Raw genomic sequence first — 22,500 nt, forward strand, 5'->3', positions numbered from 1 at the left:
ACTTCTATATCTGATATTCAAAAGGCGGACCGCTAGGATAGAAGTTATACTTTGAAACTGCTAGTTATCTTTTTTTTTGCTCAAGATGAGAACGTTTTGATTATTAGCTATTTTTAGTAGATAATGCTTTTAAGTAAAATATTAAAATAGTATAGAGTTCAGGAAAAACCTGAAAAAAATATCATTTTCTGTACAGGCATGTATCCAAATGTAAAATTACAATACATTACACAAATACACAATACATGTATTAAAATACACAATACAATTTTTTTATATTTTTCTGCTTGGAAAATATAGAGCCTCTTGTAACTTTAATTGAATACTCCTGACTTATATCATAAAGAAATACTTTATTTGTATGGTTTTGTAATATCTGTGTCATATATTTCCTTATGTGTCATGGCAGATCGGACTCTTATTTATGGAATTTTGAACAGGGTAATGGATTAAAACATATAAGTAACAGGCTGGATGTACATTAATCTTATCACCTTTTTTCTTTTTTACAAAGCAGATCATAGATCATATATTTTGTCTAAAAACAGGTTCGTAAATAAGAAGATTTCAATACATGAGGATTTTGAATGGGATTTTTTTTTAGCGAGTCATTAAATGACTTGAGACTCGGACTTGTGACCAAAGACTCGAGACTTGTCTCTCCCAAACAGTGTACATTTCAATCCAAAACTGTGAATTTGCTGGTTTTTAATAATAATTTTTATTAAAAACTGCATTAACATATTTGATCAGTTGACAAAAATACAAGCATTTTTATATATACACAAATACAAAAATTACATTATATGAATTTAAACTGACAAGAAAAAGAAACCATTCTGTTAGAATGGTTAGGAGAAACCACACAACATGAGCTTTTGAAATATTGCCATTTTTCTTTAAATGTAGTTGTATTCTCTGTAACTTATTAACATCTTTGTCTTGTGCAGACAATTAGTTATAAGCTTTCCATATGAACAAAGATATTATTGTTAATTTATATAATTTTTCATTTTCTTGTGTTCAGCGTGTAAAATATAAATAGTCTATAACTGAAACCATCTATGCATAAATCAAGCAATTATTTTCTCTAATACCTCTGTGGATGTGCATGTCAGAAAATCTGTAAATCTGTGAAGTCCATCACATGTTAATCCAAGATCATCCACTGCCATCTTTACCATTTCCACACTGTACTTTGTTTAAATTGCAAAAAATCAAATCTGGAAATATGCTGCCGTCCTCTAAGCTTTTCATCCAGAAAGTAAGGCTTCTAACTACAGTATCCTAAATTTATAACACTGTATTTCTAACTGTGTGGTAATGCACTTACTCCTTGGATTTTTGCTGATATTCTGCAATTTCCATCGGTAGGCTTGGTTCAGTTACGTGGTTGGGAGTTGAACTCATTGCAGATGTTGTGAATAATCTTTGATACATACTTGTAGAGGTTGTCAAACTCATCCACGAAGAAAGAGTGGTCTCTGTCGGGGTCAGTGGCGATGTATTCCAGCTCGTCCTGTGCTGCCCAGGCTATACCAATGGAGTACGCGATCACACCTGATTCATAAGATACGGGAGAGTACAATACTTCAAAAATGTAGGAAGTGCTGGTCTGAAAGTCAGCTTCCTTCACATTCACAGACACTGTAAATACATCCTTTAAAATAGGTACTTTTATCATTCAGCAACATTTAAGTAGGGCCCCGAATTTCTAGCTATGGCCCCGACTGCTGTTTAATGTGATTTACCCATGTTTACTGACCAACATCACATGTAATCCAGTAACAAAATTACTAAAAATAAGTCACTGACTACGTTTACATGGACATCAGTGATCTAATTATTTACCTTATTCTAAATAAGACAATATCATGATTAAGGTGTTTACATGAGTTGCTTTTAGAATATTCCATTCATGTTCCCGTTTTACATGTTATATTACATAGATTGATTACTGGCACGTCATTACGTCCACATTCATCCCATATAACATTTCAAGTAATAACATATATTCATTATTAATCAATATACCATATACCGGTTTGGGTGTTTCATTTTTAATTTACTGAAAGCTTCAAGTGCAGTTAATTATTTGTCATGCTATACGTGCAAGCAGACAATGACGTTGTTGAAGCCATGCTCTTTTGTTTTCTATCAAACGGGTGACCACTGCAGTGTGTGGATCCGTGTGTTGTCCATGTAAACACACTGACTGACTGCTCCAGAAACAACCACGGATGCTGGCCTAGGCACCTACTGTGTTCCGCTGCACTCACCTTTACGATGTACCGCCAGCGCCGGGGCCCGCACGTCATCGTAAGAGCGTCCGTCCGTGATGACAATCATGATCTTGCGTTTGTTGGGTTTGGATTTGCTGAACAGTTGATCTGCAGCAAATGTGATGGCGGCTCCCGTGCTGGTACCTCCGCTCCAGTAGTTTATACGCTTGATAGCATTCAGCAGATCAGCTTTGTTGTTGTGTTGTCCAAAAGCGAACTCAAGCCTCTGTTCGTACGTATACTGTACAATTCCTACACGCGTATCTGTGTCTGAGATCTCAAATTCCTGCGTCACGTTTGCGACGAACTGGAGCACGGTGCGGAAGTTTCCGGTTCCCACGCTGCTGGAGCCGTCGATGACGAAGGCAATGTCGTTGGCATTAAGGCAGGTCTTACTGCAAACCAGGCGGTCTGTGTCACACACCTGCTTCACCAGAGGCTGTACGGCTTTGCGCAAAGCGAACCAGCTCTTGATAGGGAGCGAGAAGAAGCCATTGGTTCTGCACACAGCCTACAGACCAAAACAAGAAAATAAAGTTCTCTCTGATTCCCTCAATTGTGTTCATTTGCCATGACATTCTGGTATGTGTCAAAATGAATACCTTGTCAACAAAGTTGGTCTCCACCACGTTCTGTTTTTCATTCTCATCTGGGCCCTCGATGGTGACAAAGAAGATGTTGATGCCTGACTCTCTGGCCAGACGTGAGGCCTCCTCCACTTTATCAGTGGGCCAGCCGTCCACCAGGACCACAGCCACATTGGGCGCCCCACCTCTGTTCCCATTAGCATCACTGAAGAAATGCTGGTTGATGTAGGAGAGGGCCTTTCCTAAAGGGCCACAGAGCTAAAATCAGTACAAAACAGCTACAGTTCCATCAGCCTTCCTCCCTGTGAACACTCTCTGCTGTGTTTCAATTGCAGCACTGTTTTGGGTCCAGTCTCTACCCTGAAATGCTTTCCTTAAATGCTTCCAGGACTTCAGGAAAAGGCAAGGGTGCAGCACGCTACTACTGAAAACTGTCAGTGCAGCAGTTAATAAAACTGCAAAACATCACAAGACTTCATCTTTGTTTCCACCACTTGGAATTGATTGCTCAAATTTTCATACTTATACAAATGCTACATTAAATGGACCTAAAAAAAAGTCCTGGGGAATGTAAGGCACACCTAAAAGCCTCTGAATGTTGGTGCATGAAGGTTGCTAAAACTCTGCATGACTTTTGCCCAGATTTCTGCCCCATTTTGCAGTCCGGATGAGTCAGTACTGAGATTTGGAGCCAGTCTTCAGATTTTGGTCAGTCGAAGTTGACTGATTTCAGGTAAAACTACATAGTATAAGATTGATAAAGACTGTTTAGTGTGTTTATCAGTTCTTTTCTCTCCAACCATTTATAAAGCCAGCAAATGTATGATGCCTAGTGTTTCAAAAAGTAATATTTTATCTTCCAGCTTTTAGATCAAGTGTCTTTATCGTCTCAAATGCAGCAAGAGAGTTTCTCTTTAGCAATTTCACTTTTCACTATCATTTATGCTTAATGTATTTTATTCAGCCATGTTTTAATGATTTTTAGTGGATGCATGAAAGTCAGTTCTCCCCTAGGTCACCAAGCTTGCTACATTTACTACAACCAAATGTCTATATTTTCAACCCTTGATCTATTGTTTTGACAGTTTTAGCACTGAAATGTGTAGAAATGTGTATCATCTTTATCTACAATACATGACACTTGCTTTGATATTTTGCTCTCTAAAATTCATAAATTGCGCATGAATTTAGTGCCCATAGTTTCTGGGGTCACTGCAGCCCTCAGGAATTTCAGAGTCCAAACAAGCAGGTTTGCGTACATCATATACAGGAGATGAAGGGCTATGGTCCTGATTAAACATCATCTAACCAGATTCATCAAAGCAGATAATGTTGTGTCCTCGGGCTATCTTTAACTTCATAGCTCTGCTAGAGAGGGCAGCTGCCTTTTTTTTTTTTTTTACAGGATTCCACTGTTATATTAAAGTGAAACACAATCTATAACACAAACCATACAACCAATGTGAAAAACGAATCTCTAGGTTGGATAAACCTCAGGCATTTGGTCAGCTTACACAAAAACACCACAGAGTGGCACCAGCCCTGTAATTTAGCCACAGTTCCCAGCTCAGATTTAGATCTTATTTGAAACTGAGGTGTGGAAACAGAGTGAAATTCAGTGAAACCATGTGATGACTTCTGCTTTTTGGCCTTCAGGATATAGTTCAGGGTTATTCACTCACCTACATTGGACAGACCACCCTTCTGGACTATTTTGCTGATGGCGGGTTTCAGATCCTTGGAGCTGGAGAACTGTTTTAGACTGAATTCTGTGACTGGATCATCCCTGGATCAGAAATGAAATGTTGATACGTTATATCAGAATGATCTACCTGTGTATATGTATGTTTTGGTTTGTTTGGTACACACTAAAATGCACATTATCGATGTAACTACAGCACTGATCTTAGAGATGTACAAATGTGCCTCTATTGATCATTGAGTTTACTGAATAATATATGAATACATGAATTAAACCATGCTGTAAGTTCATGCTGTAAATTGTTTTATGGGGTAGTCCCTCGCTTATTCTTATCAATACTTCAAGTATTTGAGTGTTTTCTGGGACAGGGACACATCATTACCCATATTGAATGATGCCCATCATGGGTCCAGCTACACCCACATTAATGACCTGAGAAACGTCCACAAGGAAGTCTTTCTGAATCTTAAAACGGCGTTTCCCGATGCTCCAGCTGCCATCCATGAGGAATGCAATATCAACTTTACAGTCTACAAAGACAAGATGAGAATAAAATGAGAGCCATGAGAGAAAGTGAATAATGGTCTCACAATCAGTGACAGTTTTGAAGGAGCATGAAGGAATTGTACTTGGATCTCCTTGAGACATGAGTTCAGGAACTCTGGCTGTTAAGTCGTGTCCTTGTGCGCTGAAACCTGGAAGATGAGAGGATGTTACAATTACAGGTAACGCTTTATTTTAATAGTATATTTTAGACATTCTACTAACAGTAAGCTAATTTGCAGCTACATGTCAACTAGCAGCCATGAGAGTATGAAGACTGTCTGCTTAATATCTTCTAACACTTTACTTTGATGGGTTCACGACATACAGCATAGTGACTATGAAAAACATGTACATGTAGACATGTAATGAGAATTAGTTGACATGTAGTTGCAAAGTTGCTTATAGTTAGTAGAAAGTCTAAAGTGGAGTGTCAAAATAAAGTATAACCTAATTACATGTTAGGAAAATCATGAACCTTATCTATAGTTCTTTAAAGAGCTATTTGTATGGCTATATTGTCAAGTCCAAATTTAAAATAAAATAATTTGCCTATATAATTTAAAAGAAATAGAAGAAAGGCTACAAGGCCCTGGTAATGGATTTTGCTGGTCAAGTTACTTTACTTTTGATTGCAAAACATGCAATAAACACATAATAAAGCAAACCAGGCCCATTAGAAAAATCCTTTCTGCAAAATGATATTATGCTGCTGCTTACACGTTTGGCATGTTCAGTGAAATGTTCAGTGAGTGGAACCAAAGACATGTTCAGTTTTATCTGACACAGAAAAATGTCACAGTATTGGAACCACAGGAAAATAAGTGTTTATTAACCCTTTCCCAGCCACTGAAAGTATTTTCCAGCTTTCTGTGCTTTCACCATGTTATGGTAGGAGGCGCTATTACACATTTAATGAAAGAGTGCTAAATCTCCTGATCAAACGCAGGCAAAGAAGAATCCAAAGAAAAGTGTTGGTTTTACAGGTAATAGTGTTCATTTCAACAGGAAAATGCAGTGAATTGTATGTATAAGTATGTTTTGGAGTTTTTAAAATTGTTCATATAGGCACATGTGGCAAAAAAACAACAACAAAAAAAAGTTAGTTAGATGTCTCACCTGACTCGAATGGGTTTGACCCAGCAAGCGACTCTGTGACCGTAATCACAAACTAATTAATATACATCATGCAGTCATTAAAAAAAAAATTAATCAAATAAATTAAAAATCCTGTATTCTGTCATAGTTTCTTAAGCAGGACTATATAGCGATGTTGTGCACTGTGAGACAACTGTGTGCTCGAATATACAAATGTGCTTGTGCCTCTGACACACCTCTGGTGTGGCTGGTCTCTGATGGAGGCTTGTGTTCTTCTGGCGCAGGAGCTGAAAACAGAAATCATGTACACATGAATCAGGCCTCCAGTTTCACAAAGACAGTGGCTCACAGTGATGGTCCTCACTACAGTTACACAACCAGTAACATACTCACTGGAGCTATGCCCACAACTCAGATTTCACAGCCATAATGTCTGATGTTTTTAATAAATATGTAGTAAAACTGGGGGACTGACAAATGCTTTTAAGTTTCTTCTCATTAATCCAGGTATTATTTGTATTATAGCATTTACTGGATGAGTACAGATACCCTTTTTGGTACATGCCACATTATACCAATGCATGTATTATTGGCAGTAAGGTAACAAAAACAATCTAACTTATTTAAATAAGCTATCTAGCAAAATGTTTATGAAAGGAAATTGGGCCCAGGCAGGGACAGGGGCAGTTTTTTGCTAGATAACTCAAATATCATCTGACCCTGTGGTACAAACCAGAGTCCAGCAGCATTAACAACATGGCTGAGGCTCCCAACAAAGACTCTTTTGAATCCAGACATGGGGACAGATGTTGTAGTTATATGGAGTGTGTGGGCTCACTGCCATTACATCACTAAATGGAAGCTTCCCACCATAAGTCAGGCAGAGAGACCCATTAGACCAGACCAACTTGACCAGGTTGGGAGACCAGCTTAAACCAGCTAAGCCTGGTGAAGCAGCTTAGGCCAGGTTACAATGCTCACAGAGAGCCATGTTCATACGGAACATGTGTTATAACACATGTATAACATATACTCATTGCATAGACTTTTTGGCATGCATGTATTAATAATAAAACAAAATGAGAATACTTACAATACTGTCCAAAGTTATACAGCCAGTGCTCATACTCTGTGTTATCAGGCCTTGGGTCAAGAGCTGCAGAATAGAGGCAGCATTTGCAGGAACAGTTAATTCAGCTTAGTGCATTATGGAAAATATACCCATAATGCCCATGTGAAAAAAAGCCAAACAATCAAAAGCTATAAAGAGGAGTACAAAACCTGTAGCTTACCACCTATTCTCAGACATGAATGATGAAGTTCCAGCAAAAATGCATGCTGCTCTGAATGTTTTTGATATCATATGGGTCGCACATTGGCATGGACTTCTAAAACTAACTTGAAAGCTAGCGGCGTGGCCTATTTAAACCATGTGAAGGAAGTAAATGCAGTGTGAAAACGAGTAGCAGATATGCTAGGAACCTATGTACATAGATATGACGCTATGGTGATATCAAAAACAGACATGTGCTATGCATAATATGAAAGCATAATTCAGATTTATGTGAGGGGTTTATATATGTATTCTCCTCTAGTACAACCGTAGACATATAACATCAGTGTATGAAGTCCTTACCTGCAGGGTCACCAGTACTCATCCTGCTCCATTTATAGCCTGTGTTTGGCACAGAGGGGCTACTATCTGAACACAGAAAGTGATGGTAGGGCCTCATGTCAAATTTCGATTAGCATGAATTATGAAGTGTTTATGGATATTCAATTGGAATTTAAAAGGATATTTAATCTATGTTTATGTCTTGTTTATTGCTCACTTGGAGGGTTATGTTATTAAACTGGATGATGAGACCTGCATAATGATTATGATACCTGTTGGTCTTCTGGTGCCAGAGAACCAATCAGGTCGTGCGTACGCAGGGTGAGACCAATCTCTTCTTGCAAATGCTAGATAAAGAGATTGAAAAACTATTACTTCAAGATATCAAATGGACTTTTAGACGTTTATTTAGTAAGGAAATATTTTATATTAATCTGTTAACCCTGTTTAGAGGTTTAGAGATCATTTACTGTCAGATTAAAGTAAAACAAAGTGTTCTTTCACGTTAACTCCAGTTAGACTGTTTTGATAAAATAATCACTTTGCATATCACACAGGCATTAATGGCATTAGACATTTTATTTATTTTCATATTTTGCTATCTGCTAATTTCATCTAATTAAAATAAAAATAACATTTTATATCTAGATCAAAACTTCAGATTGCTTTAACAACTCCAAACACACTGATATAGTCCAGCAGCACTGTCGTTCTGTGCATCTGTCAGGGGATTTTACAGTGATTCTTTTTGCAGGTGAGTGAGTAAATTAATCATACACTGAACCGATTTGTTAAAAAACATGGATTTATTTATAAATAAACGCCATAACTGTGTGTATTGTCCTCTTGCATTATCGACACATTATTTTTCTGTTTAACACTGTAAAGCTGCTTTGACACAATTTGTATTGAACAAATAGCTTTATAAATAAAGGTGACTTGCCGTAATTTGTTGCTCAGAGAGACAACTGTCGATTCAACTTTGACTTTGTTTGACAATATCCCATAGGAAAGAAAAATCAAAAGTGAGATCTCTTCAACATCTCAAATATTTCTCCTAGACAGAAATGAGGTTACTTTAAGATTGAATGGAAAGTTTTGCTTGAATCTCCTGCTTCTCAAACTTGTCTCCTGAGACAAAAACTCTAACACTCTCAAAATGGTCTCCTTTAAGAGATCTCAACAACTTTACACACTGTGCTCAGATATTTCTCCTTAGCTAGAGACTCTGGATCTCTCACATTTGTCTCCTCAAAAGTTTAGAAGGGATCTCAACAACATCACACAATGTGCTGAGATTTTTCTCTAATAATCTGTGGGGCTTATATTTGTCTCCTGTAATGCTTTAGAAGAGATCTCAAGTCAAATACTTGAAAGGCACTAAATAAATAAATTCAGAGTTAAAGGCTGTATCGAGAGAGAAATTATTCAGTAATAAGGATAATGTTACTTTTTTTGCAAAATACTATTACTATTTTGTTGGAAATAGTAATGTACCCGATGCCTTAATCAAAACTGATCTGCAGAAAATGTAACCCTGGAACTTTCTTTGCTGAAAGGCACATAAATGGCTTATGATTATTAATTTACTAATTTGATTATTAATACATGGAAGAAATGTTTGAGCTCATATTGAGGCATTTGACTTGGTGCACATTTTGTAAATTTATTGAGATCACTTCTGAAATTTAGAGGAGACAAATATCAGAGCTCTCGAGTCTAGTGTAGGAGAAATATCTGAGCATTAAAATGCCGCCATACCTCTTCTTAACTTTTGAGGAGACAAATGTGAGAGATCAAGAGTCACTAACTAAGGAGAAATATCTGAGCACAGTGTGTAACGTTGTTGAGATCTCTTTTAAGGCTTTGAAAGAGACAAATGTGAGAGATCCAGAGTCTAGCTAAGGAGAAATATCTGAGCACAGTGTGTAAAGTTGTCGAGATCTCTTCTAAAGCTTTAAAGCAGGAGACTCAAGCAAAAGTTTCCATTCAATCTTAAGGTAACCTCATTTCTATAGACAATAACGAGATCTCCCATGTTTCTCACACGTTTATCTCCCATTGTCATTTTGGATTCCTTTCTTTCAGAACTTTCTCATGGCTCAGTTATGTCTACTTTTATTTCTCCAAAGGATTTTTAGGAGAAACATCTGTGACACTGTTGAGACTAAAATGAGAAATATATGAGAATCACAACTAAGTCTCCTGAGGTTAGAAAGATCAACCACTGAGCAATAAAATATTCCTATAATGGAGTCTTGATAGAGATAGCAGCAAGATAATAAAAATATATTCTATGTTTCTTCCAACACATTCTCATTTTCACTCTTTTTTTCTTAAATATTTCTCATGTCTCATTTGTGTCTACTTCCATTTCTCCTAAGGATTTTTAGGAGAAACATCTGAAATGCTGTTGATACTAAAATAAGAGATATATGAGAATCTCTTCTATATCTCCTGCGCTTAGGAAAAGCAACCACTGAGCAATACATTTTTCCTATGGGATTGGTTTAATTGGCAGTGGAGCATAATTAGACAAAGTAAGTTGCCTCTTAGTCTCTAACTTACCTGATGTCACTGCAGTAAGCTGGTAAAGTTGTTAGTAAATATAACCAAGATGTACTCAATATTCATTTACTGTCACGTATAATTTGAGCATGTTTACTTGCTTAGCTAAAGCCTTGCTGTGTCTAAAGGTGCTAATTTCAGACAAAGCTTTACCTGATCCCTCTGATGCAAAAAAAAGCATTGGACTGTCAGTTGTGTTGTTTGATGCGTATCAGCACACATGCGGAGACACGCACATGCTAATAGACGGCATCTGCAGATACTTACCGGGATTAGACTGCGCTGTGTGCTGCTTCCTCTCAGACTGCGGCTGCACCCGACTGAAAGCTGCTAATGTGTAACAGATGTAAAAATATCCAAGAGAGAAGAAAGCAAGAGTTCATGCCTGCATCGCAGCTGCTACTGAGTGATGTCTGTATTGAATGAATGAGTAATGCGAACCTGAAGCTGAGGAAGCATGTGGCTGTCTTCTGATCGCGACGCTCGTCTCTGACCTGTGCACACCTGCCGTCAAAATGCAAACACATTCAAGACAAGCCACATGAAAAGCTGCACCTCACTGAAAGAACACAATGCATCTAAATTAGCAATAGAAAATCTGAACTGATCTATCAGTGTGATATACCAAGGACTGTGCCTTTCTTATACTGTATGCAAAACAGCACGTTCTGTCTTTGGGGAAAGCTCTTAAGTGCTCCTTGTCTTCAACTATTAATTGTGCATAACAAGAATGATATTATCACCAACAGAGGAGGATACATTGAGGATACACTAATTTCCACAACAGAGTTTTTTTTTTTTTTTTGCAGGTAATGCGTGGAACAAGTCATGTGAACAGGTAAGCCAATGAGTTCAGATAATTTCATCAAATTTAATTCAGATGGTAATAGGCTTTCTATTTTGCAGGCACAACATACATAACAGTGCAACAGGTAACTATGAAGAGAGACAAAAAGACGGAAGACAGGACAATTCCCATCGAGAGTTTCTGGTAAGGAGTCAGGTAAGTAACAACCAGGAAGGTTACTGTGCTATCTACCCTAGACAAATAAATTCCTCCATTTGTGGGAAGAAATTAAATTGTGAGCCGATTTTTATATTTCAAATGGTTTGATCATGGTGAGGAAATAGCTTGATGGCAGGAAGCGTCTCATATCTTCTTCATGCACAGAGGACATGGACATGGACATACGAAAGGGCACGGAGTAGAGGCTCTGTAGAGACTTTGTAAATATCAGTCATTAGATCAGAATTTTTAAATACTACTCCAAAACAGATTCATGTGATTGTCACCAAACTTGGTAAACATGATGCCAAGACACTGGAGGTGTTCAATTGTGAACTGATTTTTGATTTCAACCAGTGTTGCCATGGTGAGGAATTAAATTAGTGACAAAAATGGGAAACAAAGTGTCTGTTTTAGATCAAACTGGATGAATGTGGCTATTGTGGTTCACAGTCACAGCGCCACCTGCTGGCAGAAGGAAGCGTGACATATACAGATTTTGAAACAGTTACATATTTGGATTAAAGAGACAAACGTACAGTATACAAGAGAGGGATAGCTAGGAATATTGGAGGAAAACAGCAAGTGAGATCAACATTCATCTAGCTCAGGACATAAACAATCACCAGCAATATATCAAAATACCAAACAATATACCTGTTCCTGGAGTACAGAGAAACTTAAAGACAACAGGTAAGCATCACAAGACAGGACAAACAGAGTAAGAGGAGTGTGGTTTACCTGTGTTTGTGCGGGGTGAAAACCTATTGGCATAGACGGAGCTGCCTCTAAATGCTTTAGACAAATGTTATGATTAGAGTTTAGGGCTTGTGTTACTGACAGAGGAAGTGAGGACTACAGACAGTGTCAAAGTAGAACATACCTTGCGCAGGACCCTTTCCTTGGGTGCTCTGTGACTGTCCTACATGCAGTATTTAGAGAAAACAAATATTGAAGCACTGATATATTATCGGTTTACTGTAACAGCAACCTTAAAGTCAACATAAACTCCTGGTCTTACTAAGCAGGACTCATCAGTGCATGTAAGTCTAAAGGAAAATATCCTAAAACTTCATCAAAATATAGTAATTAGTTCTGCCTTTGAAACAACTGGTGCTCCAAAGAAGAATTTTCAATGAATATCTTTGTTACTTAGAAAAGCATCATATTTTTGAAGTGAAATGCTGTTTCGTGCCGACTTTTCACAGGCCAACACCATCTACACCCCAAAAGACACAGGCGGTTGCTACGAAAACAAAGAACCAAAGGAACACTGCAAGAGACCATTAGTTCTGTAAACCACTAAAAACACACCCAGAAGGCCTGAATAAAATTATATGACAGCAGACAGCGGCCAGCAGCCACAAGAAGTGCCACGTGAGGGAGATTCAACATGACTGCTTGACTTACGTGCAACAGAGCTGAAATACGGGTGACTGCTGCCTAGATCAGAAAGAAAGAGTTTGCTTTAGAAACAGAGAAAGGAAAGAGGATGGATAAAGAGGGAACCTGATCCATATCGTCCAGACAGGATGCTCATTTCAACAGGGTACTGAAAAACTGACCCAAATGAACAAATGGATAAAAGCATTGCATTGAATTTACTGTAATAAACTATGATTCATTCAATTAAGATTTATTCAGATCTGTAAAAGGCTGCCTCACCTGCCTCGCGGACTTTATGAACGGTGGCCCGTGGCTTGGCTGATGTGGTGATGGGTATGGTCACATGAGTGGTTGTGGGTGGAGCTGCAGTAGAGCTCGGCTCCGCCTCCGGAGCCTCTGTCACAGGCGACACTGTGGAGTACGGTAGGTCTTTTGGTTCACCTGGGATCAAGGAAACGTGCTGTGAGAGACTTTAATCACAGTGTTTGTCAGACAGAGATCCTTAAGGATTTTTCTTCATTTAAGATTGAAGTTTTACCCTGGTCGAACCTCACATTAGCTGGATCTTGCCTTGTCTACTCAGCCACAGGGGTGGACTTAGTGATTTGGGGGCCTTAAGCAAATTTCAGGTATGGGGCCCCTACACAAAAACTATATGCTCTTTTATGACAGCTCTGAATGTCAGCAGAGACCGTGCCAACTAGATGAGCCCCAGAGACAGATCACATCTGGTCAGAGGAGAACGGCACACTATTTCGCTTACCTCGCTTATTGGTTAAGTCCGCCCTTGCTCAGCTATTATACATTCCCTGGAAATCAAACCCTTGATCTTGGCATTGTTAGTGCCAAGTATTACTGTTTAAGTTAGAGGAAAGGTTTAATGACATAACACACATATGAGTAAAACAGCTGGCTAAAACCGCTCACCTGTTTTCACTGTGGTGGGTCTTGAGGGTACAAATACCAGAGTGGATGGGTAGGTCACCCCCTGTTTTGGTTTACCCACTGACACACAGAACCAAAAGTTATGAATCCAATATTAAAAAAAAGAAGAAGAAGAAGAAGAAGTTAGGCATGTGAGAAAGTACTCATCATGTGAAATTACAAAAACAGAATTTTCCAGGTTTTTCACTGTTATACACTCGGGGGCGCTATTACGCAGCTTCTGAATGAGTCCAGAATCTCTGATCAAAACACAGGCGAGGAAGACACAGAAAGGAGTGATCTCATAAGCCAAGGCATATGAAAATAATGTAATCATCAACAATAAGCCACATATAAATGGAAGCAATCTAGTGGGTCTGATCTTTATTTTGATTTATTGCATGTTCAGATATTCATACAACAAAATATTTTCGGGGCCTTGACATTTTAGTGAAAATTATCAAAAATGTTTGCGGTGGCTGGCATATTTTTTCAAAAACGCTGGCGGGGAAAGAATTCATATTCTGTTCTCTTTTCTATTTGATTGCTATACAGACCCTGTTTGCCGATACATATAGGTGTTTTCCAACAGTGTTTGTTCAGAGTAAGGTCTACACTACCTGAGACAGAAAAGGATTCTCTCCAGTTGGGTAAGGACAGAGAGCGGACACCGTTGGCAAGGCTGCCCTTGTAGATCGCCTGTCCTGCCATCTTCATCACAATTACCTTTCCTCCAGAGTTAGTGATGACTCCACTGACAACACAATAACAGCAAAAACACCATGAATGTGAGATGTATTTATCTAAGGGATCTGTATTGATTTGGGCAGCTTTAATAGCTAAAAGTGAATAATAAGTTAAAAAAAAAAATTATTGAAATGCTATGCTGTGCATTGGCTGAATCAATTGAGATGGGATTATGCAAATTACATTTGACTGAGATCCAATGGTAAAGATAGTCTGATCACTTCTGAGGGCAGTTTATGGAATAAGAATATAATCCAAACAAAATGCATGCCATCTGCCTTTTACTGGCTGCATATATCTCCCACATGTGCACTGACTGATACATCATAGCAATTTATAAACTAACACAACCTCCTCAGCCGATATTATTTGTTGAACAGGCACACACATTTTGTTCAGCTTTCCTTTTGATCCACCCATGTTATTCTAATCATTTATCAAGTTTTATAGGGTCAGACCTTGACCCATGAGGCCTTCAGCTAAATTCTCCTGCTCTCTAAACCTCTCAGGATGTTGTGATTACACTTAACAGCCATGAAACAGATGACTGGACGATCAGACACTATAGATGACAGATGTTCACAGGGAAGGCTGTGAAAGATCTCTAAGGCCATCTTCTCCCTTCCTGAGGTAGATCCATAGCATCATATACAGGTATCTCACACTTTTTGACAACTAAAATATTATGAAAAATCTCTGAAAACGCTGTTTATCGCACCCCAATAACTACAAAGGTCAACTGGAGTTGCAAGAACTTCTGCAGGTGCAAGAGCTGGTGTCATGTGGGGTAACAATGTTTGCCAAGTGTACATTTCTGCTAATTTCTTTTCAGTTAGATTAGAAACTTGTGATTTCATCAAGAGAGCTCAAGCTTTTCCATAATATTTTCATTTGTCCTACTGATCACACATTAACACCAGGTGAACACTGGATCTCACAGACTGTAAAGTGGTTGAGCTCACCTGTGAATGGCAGCATTGCAGATACTGGATATGGAGGCAAACACACCCGTCCCATATACTTTCTCCTTGGTCTCCCTGCAGTTAGCTGGACACTTAACAATAAACTCTGAGAGACTGATCTTCCCAGCCCGCATATCACATTCTATTGCTGGCACAGCTGGAAAAGTAGAAGCAATGTCAGAAGAAAATGATGTGGTAGCAAATGTCTCAAGCATGCATATTACTATAAACATATTAGTTACAGCTACCTTGTTTTGGCTTTTTGTTCTTTCCATTTGGCTTTGCTCCACTGGAAGTCAGTAGAAATGCTAGGAACACACAGAACATAATACAACTGCAAATTACAATAATATAACATAATCCAGGTTTTTTACAGTCCCTAAAGGCAAATAAAACAGCAATAAGACTATCCCTAGAGTAGTGCAAGAACTCAAAGTAGCAGTAAAACTGCAAACATATGCAAGGGCTGTACATCTCTAAAATGAACACAATTTTTTTTTTAACGTGTTATTTAAACTTAAATGTAGGCTGTTCAATTACTACGACTGCTGCACACCCATTGAACCGTTACTAGACTGAATTTATGCCGTCTACAGTTTACTGAATTCTTGATTCTGATTGGCTGATGAACTTTCCAAGGTGTGCAATTGTCAGTAAATGGGCAACTATAGTCATAACATCACCAATGAATTTCAGTTATTTCAAAGTCCATACAACAAAGAACCAACAACCAACTAAGGCACTGATCATACAAAGAAATATGACAAAAAAAAATTCCATGGTTTCCCCACTAAATTATCTATGGAAAGTGTGTTTTCTCCCCCCACCCCACCCCTATCTCTCTTTCACAATCTCAGGTGTGCATTGTTTTTCAGCCGAAATTTGCCATAACTTTTTCTAGGTTTGGGCATGTCCATGAATTTCAACAATAAAAGTAACTATAAATGCTATAAACATTCTATTTGAAACCAAGGAATGACATCTTTATAGATTATCTGGTTAGTCTTCAAATAAATAAATACAAGAATAACATTACTTTTGCTGCTAAACATTTAGTCCCAATCTGCAGTGGTAAAGAAACAGCCTTCCAGTATCATCCTACTGAGAAATGATACCAGACATGATAGCTTGAAGAACGCTGAGTGTGTTAGTCAGCCAGGACTGTCATGCATAATCAAGGATGTCTGTTCATCCAAAGTTAATTTAGTGAAGAATCAGCAAATGCATATAGGAAAAAAGTTGTTTGAATGCATATAGGGGGAATTAAAAAAAAAAAAAATGAAAACACAGTTAAACACAATTATTAATGAAATGAAATAAATACACAAACCTACCTATAAAGACAGTAGTGAGAGTTGCTTTACTCATCTTGAGCTCCACAGCAGGAGTGTAAATCTGGTCAAATGTTCACTAAAGCCTCTGTATTGCTTCCTGTAAACATACAGAATAAAAAGCATCGCTAACTTTACAGACACATGAGACTAGCATGTTAAAATGGAGATAGAATTGTTACTTAATTCCAAATAAATAGATTATGATCCACAAATAAATGTAAAGAGATTAACAAAAATTAAACATTTTGACAAATAAATAGAATGAGTTCCACAAATAAATCTTAAAGTTTCACAAACAAAATTCACAAATAAATAAAATGAGATTTGCCAATAAAAAAACATATTCACAAATATATATTTATGTCTGTGACGAGTGGGGCGGGGCCGAGAGGCGTGGGAACGGAGCGAGGCCGGTGGAGTTAATGAGAATGCGCGACACCTGCGCCACTCAAGTCCCACGGAGGAGCTCCGGAAGGATAAAGGGAGGAGCGACGAATGTGTAAGACGAGAGAGGACCAGGCCTGGGTTTTATTTTGGGTTTTGGTTGTGTTTGTGTTTTAATGTTTATTTTATTATTAAAGTTTAATTTAAATGTTCGCCAGTTCCCGCCTCCTTCTTCCTGTGATAATGAAGTTTTTATTGCGTTACAATGTCACAATCACAACTTTGCCTGGCATTTATTTGTAAATTGCGTCCTGTGCATTTGTAGATAGCTGCACGCATTTGTGAATCGCAGTCCTGTGTATTTGTGAATTGTGAAACATTTCTTGCATCAAGGCGTGCTGACAATCCACAAATACGTGGACTCCACCCACCGTCTACTCAAGCCAATCAGATAACAGCCACATTTCGCTGACCAACCGTAGCATGATCTCGCTACAGCCAATCACGTTTTGCTTTACAATCAGGGTGGTCTCATCCTGAGATAACTTCATTTATCTGCATTGGCTCAAATATGTAATTATAAGGGCCATAAAATGGGTCGTTTGTGTAATAGGATAAATTGCCTTCACACAACAGCCAACAGCATTTCCCAGTTTTTCAGTCAAGCCAATGTATATACTGTAAGCTGCTATGTGGATCTAACGATGTATGAAGTTTTTGATATTCTGTGGTGGTCAGTTCACAACAGTGATAGAAATTAATCTACCAATAAGTTTAAATAGATTTTTTACCTTTTATGAGCATTTTTTTTACATTTATAGAGCCATTTTTGTTCTTAAACTGTGCTTTTTGACTTTTTTGAGTCAAATTCTTGCATATAATTAGTCATTTAGAATAATGAGACATTTGGGCTATTACAAAGCAAATAGTATAAATCTCAACAAAATTAATCTTTGCAATGCAGAGGAAACAAGCTGCATCTGAAGTTGCATTTAGATGTCACACTGTTTAATGCAAAGAGGGACATGGGATGCTTTAACCTGCAGTTACAAATGCATAGAAAAAAAAAAAAAACTTGAATACTGACATTTGAAATTATTTAAAAAGTCACTGTTAATAAGTGAGTCATTGCAAGTGAACCGAATCATTTAAACGGTTGATTCATTCAGTAACAAAACACCATCATGTTGCTCAGATACGCAAAGCAGTGCTGTGGCTGTGTTTGGAGTTATTTTTGTTGTCGAAATAGAGCAAAAACAGACAATATAAAAGTCTCTTAATTAACTTTTTTTTGTTGAACTGTATATTAATATCACATAATTTTAATATCACATTTGAAATCATGTTGTTTTTTGGAGAAAAGAAACGACATTCATATATAAATGATATTTATATAAACTATATTAAATTATATAAATGTATACATTTTCTGCTCCCATATCTTAAATTTTGTAATCATTCTAAATGTATTTTAATAAACTGAATCATACAGTGAAAGAACACACTGTAAATGAGCACACATAGCCTAGTCTAACCTACCACACTTCATCATGCACTGTTTCTCTGACATTTTCAAAGGCACGTAAAATATAATAATGTGGCTTGATATGATAGACAGTCTAATGGTCTAACGAAATCCAATTTTGAACATCTTTTGCTGTACACATTTTATGGCCCTTATATTACCTATTTGAGCCAATGCAGATGAATGAAGTTATCTCAGGATGAGACGCCCTGATTGTTAAGCAAAATGTGATTGGCTATAGCGAGATCGTGCTAAGATTGGTGAGCGAAATGTGGCTGTTATCTGATTGGCTTGAGCAGATGGTGGGTGGAGTCCATGTGTTTGTAGATTGTCAGCACGTCTTGATGCAAGAAATGTTTCACAATTCGAAAATGCACAAATGCGTGCAACTCTCTACAAATGCACAGGACGCAATTCACAAATAACTGCCAGGCAAAGTTGTGTTTGTGACATAAATATGTATTTGTGAATATGTTTTTTTTTATTTGTAAATCTCATTTGATTTATTTGTGAATTTAATTCATGTTTGTGAAACTTTAAGATTTATTTGTGGATCTCATTCTATTTGTTTGTCAATATGTTTAATGTTTTTAAATTTCATTTACATGTATCTATGGATCGTAATCTATTTATTTGGAATTAAGCAACAATTCTATTTCCATACTTTAAGACCATATCAACTGACTTTGTACAAACCTCTAAACCAGTCTTGTTACAGGAAATATAAAGAAAGATAACTCATCAGACCATGTTATTTTAAATTCCTTATTTCAGGGATCCAGATTTTGTGCTCCATTCTTTGTGTATTTTTGTGCACTGCCTCTGGATACAACTGGTTTCTTAATGGCAGCCCTGCGTAAACCCTGGTTTTATGATGCTCTCTGGATATTTTGCAGTTCACAATTGCTCAAAACACACTCCCAACCACTTCAGGGTAACAAAGACTAACCACTGCAAAATGAAAGCTAGCACAGCAGATCAGTAATTTCTCGTCTCATCATTACAGGCAGCATCCACATTGCTGCTACCAACACATCGTCTCTGAACTCAACCCGTCTGCAGGCCCCACTGCCAGAGCTACAGGCCTGATTTACTAAAAGCCATTACACTGTATTCCAAACCATACTGTAACTGACAGGACAGATATGTGAAAAGGCTTCCACTGTATATTTCTCTGCTTCTTGAGGCAACCTTTGTGGGAAATCATGGAATGTATCTAATTGCCATGACAACTTCAGACGCACCACAGTCCCTGGCACCACTTTCTGACACCCAAAGGCCTTTCTGGGCCCCAAAACAGGCAGAGTCTGTCTCATTAAACGCCACAATGACATACCTCACTGTAACAGGTGATTTAGGAACTTGTTGAACTCAAATTGAACTCATGTTTCACTCACGTTTCATGTTGTGTTTTAACCCCCTAGGGGCTTCACCATATATAGTTTTTTTTTTCTGCCGCTATAATAATTCAGTGTTACAATAACACCCGGATTAGGGAGGAATTTTGAGATCAATGAGCTTCTACTCTTCTTAAAGCCCAGAATGAGCAGACAGTCCAAACCACTGACCACATGGAGTCCACACATGAAAGAAAAGCTGAGACACATTCAAGCATCAAAAATGAAGTCAAGGCTGTTTTTCATCAAAGGAAACTATACACATTATTCATCCATCCATCACTCTGTTCTCCAAAGCTGCTGTCCTCTGTAGGGACACAGGGATGCTGGAGTCTATCCCAGCGTCTCAGACCCAAATACAGACGACCAGTACATCTATCACTAAACATCCAAAATGATATGAATAAATAAACTCATCAGCATGAAAGCTTGTGTAGCTGAACTCCACCACCACAATTAAGAAAAGAAAAAAGAAAGGAAAATGTTTTTTGAAACACAAGACTGAACACAGCTCATTTTCAGATCAGAGTCAGCCGGTACCTTGAGCTGAAAAATCTCCTGAACAATCATGTGCTGGTCTAAGAAACAGTCTAATATCCCTTAATCCACATTTTACTGATATACTTTCAAGTAAACTCATTCAGCTAAGCACCACTGCAGCAAATGCAGAACAACACAAAGAATAAAAACATTGAACTTTACGTGAACTTAAAGTGTAGCATACTATGTACTAGAATTTAAATGAATCTTTTCATACAATGGAATTATTTTGTATTTTGTATATACAATTAGATTGTACTTCAGGTTTTTTTTTTTTTTTTTTACTGCATCTTTCAAAAAATCTTTCTTTCTGCATTTGGAGAGCGTTGTAAAACAAAAAGAACTGTTGAGGAAAGTTTAAAATGATGCTCTCTCATGCACATGATCACTTAAGTCACTTAGTAAACAGCATGCTCTCCTCAACAACACACCTGATATGAGGAATCATTCATCTCTGGAGCACAAACGCTGCAGTATGATGCATACTTGTTTAGTTGTTAAGTTATTACTACTGCTTATGGGTGTCAAGTAAAAAAAGGATGAAGGCCATTCTTATTGACAGTATTTGATTGGACAAAAATGTATATACCTGAGTGCAAGCTGAGTCAACATATACCCCCCCCCCCACCACCCAGATGAGGAAGTCCACAGATCAGCAAAAAAATAAATGAATATATAACCTTTTAAGTAGTAAACTATCATATAATGTATGCCCTCTTCATAGTTTCTCTATGTCTTAAAAGCTCCAATGTAAAGTTAAACTAAACACACTTGATTCTTTAACAAATTGAATAAACCAAATGTAATGTATTTAGGGAATGCGGAGAGGCAGTATTTATTTATTTATTTATTTGCCACTTTGTATATAGAGTGAATGGACAGGAAATGATGGCTGGAGTTAAACCTGCAATACCTGCCTACATTAGCACCACAGCTCTTAAGTCACAGCTCTGACACTGTATGTATACATGCTGTATAGCTACTGTATATTTGGGAATAATGAATGTTAACACATATATAGACAGAAAGAACAAAGAACAGCAGGAGAAACACAGCAGACTCCTGCAGTCCTCAAAGAGCAGACATGTCTCTACAGAGCTTCCCTTCACATCTCCACACACAGACACGCATCATTCACTCAATACAACAAGCCTGATCAAGCTCACAGCGATTCCTCACATACTGCTGCTATAAACAGCAGACACATGCGCCAGTGTGACAAAATAACTAGAGCAGAGAGCTTCCAGCGGTGTGAAGCTGCTGCTGGAGTACAGCTACTGTAGATATGCGCGTGAACGCATAGATCACTGCCTCTCCGCGCATTCCCTAAAGCGCACATCTGTCTGTGACGCGACACTGTCTCTATAATTACTCAGGCAAAAGTTTTAATTGGCGGGGGAGAAAAAAACTGAACCACAAAGCCGCAGGTAATTAAAAATAAACTGGAAGTTTTTGTTTTTTCTCCGTGAAACCGAAACCACATGAAAGTGAGTGAAATGAGAGGAGATCTTACCTTTAGAGCTGCTCGGCTGACGCGCAGAGACGCTTTGAAACTCCAATCACGCGCGCGTTTAGCTTGACCTGACAGTGTGTGTGTGTGATGCTGGAGGGGAAAGTTACTGCCTCCTTCAGTCCCACCCTAAACACACGCACAGCTGTGTGAACAGTCATCAAGGTCACGAGCAAAACTTTCCATATCAGAGTCATTCTTGCTGGACAGAACATCAGCATGTCTCAGTTATTATGACCCATACATTTTTCACTCATCATCCAATTTGCAGGTCGTTTAGAACTTTAGAGGGAGAAAGAGAGAGTGAGAGAGAGAGATTAAACAACTTAGATTTACATCTATTTATTATAAAAGCTGATTAATAATTATTGGAACACTCTCAGTTTTATG

At 37.9% G+C, this 22,500-nt stretch overlaps 1 protein-coding gene across 15 annotated transcripts; it reads right to left on the reverse strand.

Moving 5' to 3' along the window:
* Positions 1-702: 702 nt before the first annotated feature.
* Positions 703-22,268, reverse strand: vit (vitrin). Of its 15 annotated transcripts, none has more exons than XM_042736196.1 (23): positions 22,114-22,268; positions 16,755-16,851; positions 15,669-15,728; positions 15,421-15,577; positions 14,332-14,465; positions 13,715-13,792; positions 13,067-13,228; positions 12,812-12,844; positions 12,285-12,323; positions 12,143-12,196; positions 10,837-10,899; positions 10,663-10,725; positions 8,100-8,174; positions 7,849-7,914; positions 7,306-7,368; positions 6,449-6,499; positions 6,234-6,266; positions 5,201-5,266; positions 4,954-5,101; positions 4,552-4,655; positions 2,885-3,111; positions 2,280-2,793; positions 703-1,560 (listed from the first exon to the last, which is right to left on the reverse strand). In XM_042736196.1, exons 2-23 carry the CDS (start codon positions 16,786-16,788, stop codon positions 1,382-1,384), a joined length of 2,403 nt encoding a protein of 800 aa, XP_042592130.1. In that variant the 5' UTR covers positions 16,789-16,851; positions 22,114-22,268; the 3' UTR covers positions 703-1,381. The 15 variants fall into 15 exon arrangements, with proteins under 15 accessions (XP_042592130.1, XP_042592131.1, XP_042592133.1 ...); XM_042736197.1 differs by having other exon boundaries at positions 10,663-10,722; positions 22,114-22,267; XM_042736199.1 differs by lacking the exon at positions 12,143-12,196.
* Between the last annotated feature and the right edge of the window lie 232 nt (positions 22,269-22,500).

This window comes from Cyprinus carpio, chromosome B13 (assembly GCF_018340385.1).
Source record: "Cyprinus carpio isolate SPL01 chromosome B13, ASM1834038v1, whole genome shotgun sequence".
Classification (NCBI taxonomy): domain Eukaryota; kingdom Metazoa; phylum Chordata; class Actinopteri; order Cypriniformes; family Cyprinidae; genus Cyprinus; species Cyprinus carpio.